The sequence below is a fragment of the Colius striatus genome, chromosome Z (genome assembly GCF_028858725.1).
Source record: "Colius striatus isolate bColStr4 chromosome Z, bColStr4.1.hap1, whole genome shotgun sequence".
Lineage (NCBI taxonomy): Eukaryota > Metazoa > Chordata > Aves > Coliiformes > Coliidae > Colius > Colius striatus.
The window spans coordinates 45,691,479-45,702,148 of NC_084790.1; the positions used below are offsets into that span (position 1 = coordinate 45,691,479).

The window sequence follows — 10,670 nt, forward strand, 5'->3', positions numbered from 1 at the left end:
GCTTGGCATTGAGTAATTGCATAGTATGGAATTCCAAGATTGAGTAGATATGTGTAGCTCTGTCAGCATTCGTGTTGACTGACCTACACATGTCCAGAAAAACACTTGTGGACATTCCCTTAATACTTTATTTCTTCTTACTGGAGTGGAAAAGAATTTGGATAGCTTTTGATAGTTTGATTGAATTTGGATGTTTTTAAAGCCACTAAGTGCTTTTGATTGGCTTTTGTTTTAAATACTAATCAGTTGTGGTTCCCTCATTTAAAAAAAATAAACCACACAAAAAGTCTTGCTGTTAGTAATGCTTTAACAGAAATTCCTAGTGTGTTGTAATTTCAGATTTAAACAAAACAAATATTTTCTATGATCCTTAAAAAGGTGTCATTTTCAGTCACAGGTTGATTTTAATCGTTTGGATATGTATTTAGGAATTTAAACTTGTTAGATTTTCTTTAGACTACCTTTGATGCAGATATAGTACACAAAAAAGTAGGGTACATTGATTTGTGACCTGCATCATTCTTCCCTCCTAAGTGATACAGGACACCAGTATAGTGCTGATGAATATGATGAGGGAACTGCTATGGGTTCACAAGCAACACAGACAGTGGCCACTCGAATAATAAAAAATGGCTGTGCTTTGGTAAGGAGGAGCTAGAATTGATAAGGATGTGACAGTGCAGGTTTTCATAGAATCATAGAGTGGCAGGGGTTGGAAGGGACCTTTAGAGATCATCTAGTCGAACCCCCCTGCAGAAGCTGGTTCACCTAGATCAGGTTACACAGGAATGTGTCCAGGCGGGTCTTGAAGACCTCCAAGGAAGGAGACTCCACAACTCCTCTGGGCAGCCTGTGCCACTGCTCCGTCACCCTCACAGTGAACTATTTAAGTGGAACTTTTTGTGTTTCAACTTCATCCCATTACCCCTTGTCCTGTTGCTAGCTACAATAGAAAAAATGAGCTGCCCCAACCTCCTGACACCCACCTTTTAGATATTTGTAAATATTAATAAGATCTCCCCTCAGGTTTTGATGTGCAAGGGAAATATGTCTCCCATTGCATATCCATTTCTTCTCCAAGGAATTGTGATTTCTCTTTTTTTTTCTTTATCTGTCCTTTAACGTTCAGTTTAAATGCCTTTTAAGCTTTTTTTTTCCTTGAAAGTTTATATGGAAAGTTGCTCCCCTGGTGCAACTTGAAACCATTTCCTCATTTTATTGCTTTTCACTAGGGAGAACCTCTGCCTTGCTACAGCTTCCTTTCATGTAGTTGTAGAGAGCAGTAAGGTCTCCCCTGAGGCGTCTTTCCTCCAGGCTAAACAGCCCCAGATCCCTCGGCTGTTCCTCATGTGAGAGGCGCTCCAAATCCTTTCTTAGCTTGGTAGCCCACCTCTGGATCCTCTCCAGCACCTCCGTGTCCTTGTAGAGAGAGGCCCAAAACTGGACACAGTATTCAAGGTGCTGCCTCACCAAAGTCCAGTACAGGGGAATACAGTACAGCCCAGTACAGCTCCCTACTCCTGCTGACAAGACTGTTCCTGATCCAGGCCAGGATGCCGTTGGCCTTCTTGACCACCTGTGCACACTGCTGGCTCATGTTCAGCTGCTATCAACCAACACTCCCAGCTTCTTCTCTGCCTGGCAGCTTTCCAGCCACTTCCTCCCCAAGCCTGTAGTGCTGATAGGGGATGTCGTGGCCCAAGTACAGGACCCAGCACTTGGCCTTATTGAAACTCATGGCATTGGCCTTGGCCCAGCCATCCAGCCCGTCTATATCTCTCTGTAAAGCTTCCCTACCCTCAAGCAGATCAACGCTTTCATCCAGCTTGGTGTCATCTGCAAACTTAACTCCAGCTCACTTTATGGCATGTGGGGGTGGCCTGTTCCTGAGCCTTTTTTAAGATTTCCTTCTTAAAAAGTGTCTGGCCTTCTTGGACTCCTGTGTCCTTCAAAACTGACTCCCAAGGGGTTCTATCAAGTAACCTCCTAAACAGGTTGAAGGCTGCCCTTCAGAAGTCCATTTTTCTGCCCCGCCTCCCAACATCTCTCTGGTTGCTCTTTCCCAGATGGCCTCCAACTACCACATCCTCCACAAGACCTTCTCCCTTCAATCCTTTTTTTGTAAGAGTAGCTGTCTGTTTCACTCCTTATTCCCATACTTAGATGATTGTTACTGATGTGTATTGAGCTTTCTATACTGTCAAAAACTAGTGCTTTGCAATTTTTAAGGCCATTAATATGAGAAAAAAGATCAAGTAATATGATCTGTGTTAAGTATCCTTTCCTGATGTTAGCACAGGGTCTAGATATTTTTCTTTGGTATAACCTTTTATCCTGTATTTGGTGCCTCTTATTATTATTCATAGCTCATAATTATGAAAGAGTTTTAGCTAGAACAGTGTTTTAGAAATTTATGATAATTTTATGTAATCAACATTTCCAGATACTGCTGTATGTTAGTCTCATTACAAATGTATTGAGGAAAATGTAAATAAACGGGATGTGTATCCATACTGCAACTGAAGAGAATCCATTGAGTTAAAGAAATCTTTTCAGCAGTTTAGTTGAGATATAAACACACTTTTTAGTTTCGCTAGACTTTCATTACCTGTTTTTGCATTCTAATGCCATTTCATTGGCTTGTGTTATGTCTTGTAGTGATTAGATCACTGTTTTAGTACAGAATAATATATAATTGTCTCTTGAAAAGGTGTAATCTTTAACTGTAGTGTTGTCTAAAAATATTGAGGAAAGAGATCCACCTAACACAGTGGTTCGAACAGCTGATAATTCTGTAGAATGCTGTTGAAGATGGTTAAGTGGAACCTTAAGGGACGGGAAATGGTTGTTCTGTAAAACCTCTGTACTGCTATTTTGGTTCAAACTGCTGTTTATCACCAGTGAGGTGCAAAATTACTTTCTTCAGTACCACCTCAAGGTAGGCATCTATGTCCAGTTTCAAGATCAGTTTGTAAAGCAGTGAGATTCAAAAGCTGGTCAAATCAGGTTTTTGCCAAGTGGTGGGAAACACGTCACAGTAATGTGTGTTTCCTTGCCAAACTTCTGTTTCCTGCCTGTAGCTGTACTTTGACCTAGAAGCTGTTGAAATTTTCTAGATTTTTTTTTTTTATTTACTAGAAAAGAAGTGTGTTTTGTTCTAATTGGAATTGGAACATTTCAATTAAAATGAAACAACAACAACAAAATACCCAAAAAAACCCGCCCCAAAACTCTGGCCACCTACCTAGGAACTCAGAAAAATACATTCAAAAATATGATCTCTGACCTAGCGTTTATAGTGTGATACTGATACTGTTCTGTTCCACGTTGGTTGGATGCTTGGTGCTTAGCAAGCTGGAGACTTAATTTTCAAGAGTATGATTTTTTTACTCCAAAGAGCAAGTAGAATAATCTGAAAACATCTTATGGATCTTCTCTTATTTTAATTTTGTCATAATGAAAACACAATTAATAATGAGCAGTGTTTACTGTTCTTCCAAACTGATGATTCTGCTTGCTTATTCAGCTAAGACTCCAGCAGCTGATAGTTTAATGTTGTTGACAAAGTAGTTATACTAAGCTATTTCATTTGTTTTGTTAGTTCTCAATACTAGTTCCAAAAACACAGAGTGAAAGGAAAGCAAATTTAGAGTTGTTGTGGGAAGCTCTTCAATTTACTCAAAATATTTTTGACATGACTAGCTGAATAAAATCAATTTTGTGTATTAACTCTTTAATGAAGTCTGAAGACTCTTTACAGATACTAGATGCTGCTTTTAGAGGCAAGTGTTACTCATACTCCAGAAGTCCCTACTGGCTTACAGTGCTGCTGCTTTGAACTGTGAGGAAAGGGTTTATAAATGTTGCAGTAAACTAAGCAGAGTTTTTGTAGTGGGTTTGTGTGGCCAGGTTTTGGTAGCAGGGGGACTGCAGGAGTGACTACTGGAAGCTTCCCCTCTTTCTGACAGGGCTAATGCCAGGTGGCCCCAAGATGGACCTGCCACTGGCTAAGGCCAAGCCCATCAGTGATGGTAGCAACGCCTCTCAGATAACACATTTAAGATGGGGAGAAAAAAACCTGCACAACTGCAGCCAGAGAAGAAGGGAATGAGAATATGTGAGAGCAACAACTTCACAGACACCTAGGTCAGTTGAGAAGGAGGAGCTGGGGGTGCTGCAGGCCCAGAGCAGCCCATGGTGAGGCAGGCCCTGTCCTTGTAACCATGCACCTGCAGCCCATGGAGGACCCCACACCAGCGTCAGGAGTTGTGACTCTGTGGGGCCTCAGACTGCAGAGCAGTCTTTCTGAAGGGCTTCAAGCTCATGGAAGGGACTCACACTGGAGCAGTTTGTGAAGTACTGTAGTCTGTGGGAGGGGTTTACGTTGGAGCTTGGTATTCTGTTCCTACTGCACAAGACCCTGAGCTCAACCATCTCAAGGTCAAGTATTTAAAAGTATTTACAAGTATTTAAAAGTTGTATGACAAAGGGATGGGGCAACACTTCTTTTTCTGTAGTGTCCAGCAATAACACAAGGAGTAATGCGCAAAAGCTGGAACACAAAAGTTCCACTTAGAGTTGTTGTGGTTTTGCCCAGCCAGCAATGAAGCACGATAGTGCCCCCTATCCACCCCCACCCCCTTTAGAATGGCAGAGACTCCAGCGAAATGGGAGAAATAAAGATAGCCAAGGATTTTGTGGATTGAGACAAGGGCAGGGAGGGCTTGTTGCCAGTTACAGTTCCGGGCAAAACAGACTCCAGTACTCGACTTAGAGAGGAAAGTAGGAAAGTTTATTCTAAAAGAAACAGAACAGAATAAAAGCAAAAAGGGAGTAGGATGATGAGAAAATTACAACCAACACTTTAAGATCTCCCTCCCCCATCCCTCCTTTCTTCCCAGGCCCAGCTCACTGCTCCTAATATCTCTACCTCCTCCCCCATTAAAGGCTCAGGGGAGTAGTGAATGAGGGATGTGGTCAGTCTCTCCCAGATGGGCTCTGCCACTTCTCTATTCTCAGATGAGGACGACTTCTGGCATTCTTCCCTTGCTCTGATATGGAGTTTCTCCCTTGGGACATGGTCTTTAACGAACTTCAGATGTGGGTTCTTCCAAGCAGCTACAGCTTCTCTGAATATGGGGTCCCTCACACAGGACAAGACCTCCTCCGGGTATAGCCGCTGCCCCTGATGTGCGGTCTCTAATGAAGTGCAAACAAATCTCTTCTTCACCAGTCTTCTCCACAGGATTCAGGGGAGTTTCTGCTCCAGCATACCTCCTCTCTTGTCTCACTGACCTTGGGTTACATATGGTCACTTCTCCATCTCCCTATTACTTGAACCACCACCAGACAGAAAAGAAGAAGGAACAGAGAAAAAAGGAACAAGAAGAACCCTTCTCTTCCATCTTCTTCTCAAGTGATCATGGAGGTGTCTAATTGGCTCAGCCCCAGAAGTGAGTCTGGCGCAGAGCTGGGGAAAGTTTCAAGCAATTTCTTACAGGAGCCATCTTTAGAGCCCCTTCCCCCTTACCAGAAACAGCTTCATGTCAAACCATGACAACAGTAAAGAAGTTTTTTCTTATGTTTGAGGATGAGAACCCTGGCACAGGCTGCCCAGTGAGAGACCAGTCTCCTTCTCTGGAGGTTTCCAAACCCACCTGGATGAACCTACTTTATCAGGGAATTGGACTGGGTGATCTTTATAGGTCCTTTCCAACCCCTACCATTCTGTGATTCTGTGAGGCTTGTTAGTGAACATTGGTAGTAAAAAATGTCTGATTAAATGAATTTGTCATGGTAGAGAGAAAAATGACCTAAGTTCATATTTTAAGGCAAATTTTTCTGATTTCCAATTCTAATTCTGAATATATGATGTGTTAAAAGTTTATTAAAGAATGTCTTTTGTGGTGATTCCCAAGGTAACTTTGTAATGCATGCCATTCTTCTAGTTGCTGGTTTTTCAGGGTCACAAAGATGAGAACACTTCTATATGGCAATTTTTATAGCTGTTTTTCTGTGCAGATTCCTTATGGTAATTTTATCCATGACTTTTTAGAACTATGAACTTAATGAAACCAATTAGAAATGTGTTTGTCCTGGTTTAGGCCCCTCCAGGGACAAAAGACCATGATTAGACTCAAGTACCACAGACTTGAGAATTCCTAAAGGGCAGGGAGGGCTTAATTGCTGCTTATGGTCCTGGACAAAACAGACCAGGCTACTCAACCTGGGGAAGAAAACAGAAAACGCCAACTAAAACATAACCATAAAACCCCAAAACATAGCAAACAGAAAACAACACGGAGTGGTGCAATGACGAAGGCCACAACTAGCCCTTTAAGACCACCTTCTACCCACCTCTCTCCTCTTCCTGGACTAAGAGCCCTTATCCCGCTGTCTTTTTGTCCTCCCCCATTGAACGGCTCAGGGGAGCAGGGAATGGGAGTTTCAGTCAGTCTATTCCTTATGGCTCCTCCCTGCTCCTCTGTGGAGTCCCTCACACACGGCAGCTGTGCACGGGCAGTTCCAATGTCCGTTCATCCCAAAGGCTGCAGCTCCTCTCTGCCTCTTGTGTGGGGCTGCTCTGCAGCATGCAGGCTCTCCAGCACGGCCTGCACCATGGCCACTTCCTCACACAGTCTCTCACCCGTCTGGGTGCACTCACATGGAGCTGCTGGTGCCTGCCATTGTCCTCCATGGGTTGCAGGGGCACAGCCTGTGTTCTCGCACAGGTTGCAGAGGAGTGTCCAGTCTGGCACTCCTCCTTCCTTTCTCCTTTTCTAACTGTGGGGTCCATGTGCTTGTCTCCATCTTGTACCACTCTTATGTCTCCTCTCAAGCACTTCAAATTCCCCGTCCTTAAATAGCAATGGTAGAGGTGCCGGATTGGGCCAGAGGTGGGTCTGAACCCAAGAGCAGGGGAAAAGTCTGAGAACTCTTTACCAGGTCTTCAGTGCAACGCACTCCTCCTGTTACCAAGTCAAAGTGGCTCCTCACTAAGCTATGACAGTGTTGTATGTCTCAAGTTACAGTTGTTGGTTAACAAATACAAATTGTTCAGAAATTAGTAGATTCTTTGCTTCATAAGACAGTCTTTTTTCTTTTTTCCCACCCTGTAGATTGTGCTAATACTGTTCAAAAAGGGTATCACTAACTTTGGCAAATCCTGATGACAGTAGCTGTGACTTTGAAATTTTGTTAGAAAAAGTCTATGCTCTAGAGGCCACGTTGCATTTACTGGAAAGAATTTATTACAGGATACTAAACTATGATTCCACTTATTCCCATTTTTAAGAGTGTAAGGTTAAGAATAAGTAATACATTTGAAATATAAAATAGCTGGACGGTAGGAAAAGGTGAAGGATCAAAGGCTAAAAAGTTGATAATAGGAATGCTGAGGGAATTATTAAGAGACGTACACCATGAAAGTTAAGTTGTCCAAAATAAGAAAGAAAAACTTGCAAACAGTGAGGGTAGAGGCTGAAAAGCAGCCTGCTTTTTCACTGAAGTTGTTTGTAAGGAATAAAACTAACCTGTCTTTCATGATTAGTACAGTGGGTTTGAATGTTTTACTCTTGTCTTTATTTTTGTGTCTGTTTCAATCCATTATTTTCCTCTGATTTAGATATAATATTGTTCAATAAGTAAATAATCTTAAGGGTTAATGTCTTCCACTCCATATTAAAATTAAAATACTTCTTTTTTTGGTATTATGCCAAATGAGCAGTTGTACATGTTTAATATTTCTTTGGAAATAGCAAAGTAGTGGGGTGTTGTGAGCTCAGAAATTTCTCAGGATTTGAGACCCATTGTATTTTGTTCCTTGAACTTCTATCATAAATAGTAATGTTGAATGGTTTTGATACTAAGATGTGCAGATCACAAGTAATTTCCTGTTTATTTCAAGGTTCTACTTCTTTATGGTGTGGCAAGCTCCAGGTGTCCCCACCTCCCACCCCCTTTCATCCAGCCTGGTGGACTGAGGGAAAATGCTACGTAACTATCCATGTCCTTAGCCTACTCGTACCTGTCTTCTGACAGTGAACGTAAGAATAGGTCCTCTGACCATGCAGACCGTTCGTTTACCTCTTCTGGCTTTCACATAAGAGACAGTTAACACATGGAAAACAGTGACAAATACCCTATCACTCCCTGTCCAACAGAAACTGCATAGGCCAGCTGGACTGATGAGGTTACATAAGTACTGGTGCTGAAGAAGTGTGTTTTCAGTGTTTTGTTTCCTTAATAAAGTACAAATGATCGTAGTTCATGCTATCTCTAAAGTACTTATCATGGTAAGATCTGATGTGGATTTCAGTGTTAAAAAAGCAGCTTTGAAATTGTTCTATCTTACAGAAGGATGAAAGCTTAGAGCAAACTAGATCCATAATTTGAGACTCTTTCAAAGAATTTTAAAGTGATATTTGGTTTTGACAATAATTAATTTGATCTTTGTTTTACAGGAGTTTTCTTATTTCTCAGGTACAAAGAAAAGCAGGTTTCTTTCCTGAGATCAGGTTATGAATTAGTATTTTTTTTTTTTAGTACGTTATTATGTATTTTTCTCTTACATGTTTTCCACAGCTTGCCCTGAAGGACCCTGTACACGCTGTGTCATTGCAGCAGTTCATCTATGAGAAGCTAAAGGCGATGCAAGAATTACTGGGAGAACAAGGTTTTCAGGCACTTATGGAAACTGTGGACACAGAAATAGTTGCCCAGCTACAGGAATTTTTACAAGGCTTCTAAATAAGCAGAAACAAGATTTTGTATGTCTAGTTTCCATTTCAAAAAATTATAAAAGAACTTTAGCCTTCCGTCTTCTATGGAAGAGTCTGCTGAAAGCTGAAAATAACTCATGTTAAAAAATAAACAATAAGTTTCTGTTGTTGCTATTAAACTAACTTTTGTAACACTTTATGGCTTTTTTATAATAATGTATGTAGAGTTATAGCATCGAAGTAACACTTCCGTGATTCCTAATGTGCTATATGCTGACCTAGATAGTACCACTTTTCTTTTTGGTACTGGCTTTTTCAGTTCATAAAGTCATGTCATAAACTGAGAGGTCCAAAGGAACTGAATAGATACTTCTAATTTATGTATATTAGTAATCCACCACTATAATTCAGTCATCAGGATCTGTCTGCCCTAATACTGTATGCCTATGACTTTCTCCCCTTCCTATAATCATTTTGTGACTGTACATTTAACTGTACAAGCAGAAAGAGTTAAGAAAGCAGTAAGACTGTGAGCAAAAAGGTAATTCTAATTTCAATTGTCTCAGAGAAAAAGAAACCTAGATTGTACTGCTTAAATTGTATTTTAAAGAGGTGTTACAAAATATCAGTGTGTATGTCCGGAGTTATGGGTTTCTGGTTTATTACCACTTTCTTTTTCTATTATGAAAAGTTTCATACTTTCTTGAGTTCCTTCCATCTCACTTTTAGCTGTCATAACACAAACTCCCTGAAGGTAGAAGACTAATTAATTCCAATTAATTCTTGACTGTTCCTGGACTACTTAAAATTACTACTGTTAAGTATCTCAATTCTTTGTTGTTTTTCATTAAAGTGGTATCATCAGGGTACTTCATAGCTGTTACTGAAAACTTTGAGGCCAGATGGTCACAATTGAAATAATTATTTACAAATGTGAGATTCTCTTTGAGTTTTAATTATTTATTGGTTACCTGGACAGCTACAGGAATGACAGAGTAAAGCTGTTCCTTTCTCTGTGCCTTTGTCTTTCATGCCTTGTGGGTGCAAGTAGAGAAAGAAGGCTCTTTTCCATCTTGAGATTTTCCTTTTAAATTGTTTTCAACCTGCAAAGATGAAGTGAACTGTTTGTTTCTCTAAGGAGTGTTTACACAATTATGACAGATTTTTAGGTTTTTGACAGAACATTGGCTGTTCAAAGACCACTACATGTTTTTTATAATCTTACCCAATAATCATGTGCTTTTAAAAATCTGAGTATTTTTCTTTGGGGAGTAATTGTTTCTGAAACAATTTGTTTACAGAGGAAGCCAGACCATTCCCACTTTCTCTTTTGAATTCAGTGGCAGAGACTGCTGGAATTCTGACACATCTGAATGCAAACCCTCCCCTGTACCCATCTGCCAACATCTGTCTGCTACTCTTGTTTGATAATTCATTTCCTGCTTTTAACCTTGGCATAGGGAGGTTTGTAAGAATTGTTACAATTTGCCTGTATGTTTCATGGTGTCAGTTGCTTAGTCATCCACCATTAATTCTCAGAATTAAGATTTTTTACTGTTTAGGTTTAATCTGTGAAAGGGAATGGACTCATTGTGTTAATGGTCCCTTTCAGGTGTCAACTATAGTTACCAGAACATGCCAGCATTTGACTGAAATTGCATTTGTTGCATAATTAATCTGCAGAGACTCTCAGCTTTTGGCTCAGTGTAGAGCTATCACAATTCTTGTAGGCCTCACTAGTGTTGACCCTGCACAGCATGGCTGCATGGCATACAGAAAAACCTCAGGCTGGGGAGCAATCTTTTTCTACCACAGTTTAGTAAAAATCACTTGCTCGGTGGTGAATAGTGTTCCCTGATATTTCAGAGGGAGGGAGGTCCTTCCTCTGATATTCCAGGTACTCTAGCCCTGGCCAAAAGGCTGCTTTTTGCATTTCTGCTACACAGCCAA

The 10,670-nt window shown here is 40.8% G+C and overlaps 1 protein-coding gene across 6 annotated transcripts in view; it reads left to right on the forward strand.

Moving 5' to 3' along the window:
• IPO11 (importin 11) overlaps positions 1-9,772 on the forward strand; it is a 92,475-nt gene extending 82,703 nt beyond the window's left edge. For 5 of the 6 annotated variants that reach the window (XM_062018613.1, XM_062018615.1, XM_062018611.1 and 2 more), the window contains one exon: positions 8,584-9,769. In XM_062018613.1, the coding sequence (XP_061874597.1) occupies positions 8,584-8,748 (165 nt within the window). In that variant the 3' untranslated portion in view covers positions 8,749-9,769. Of the gene's footprint in view, positions 1-8,583 lie in introns of all 6 variants that reach the window. The other variant, XM_062018617.1, reaches the window with a different exon arrangement.
• Positions 9,773-10,670: the final 898 nt, after the last annotated feature.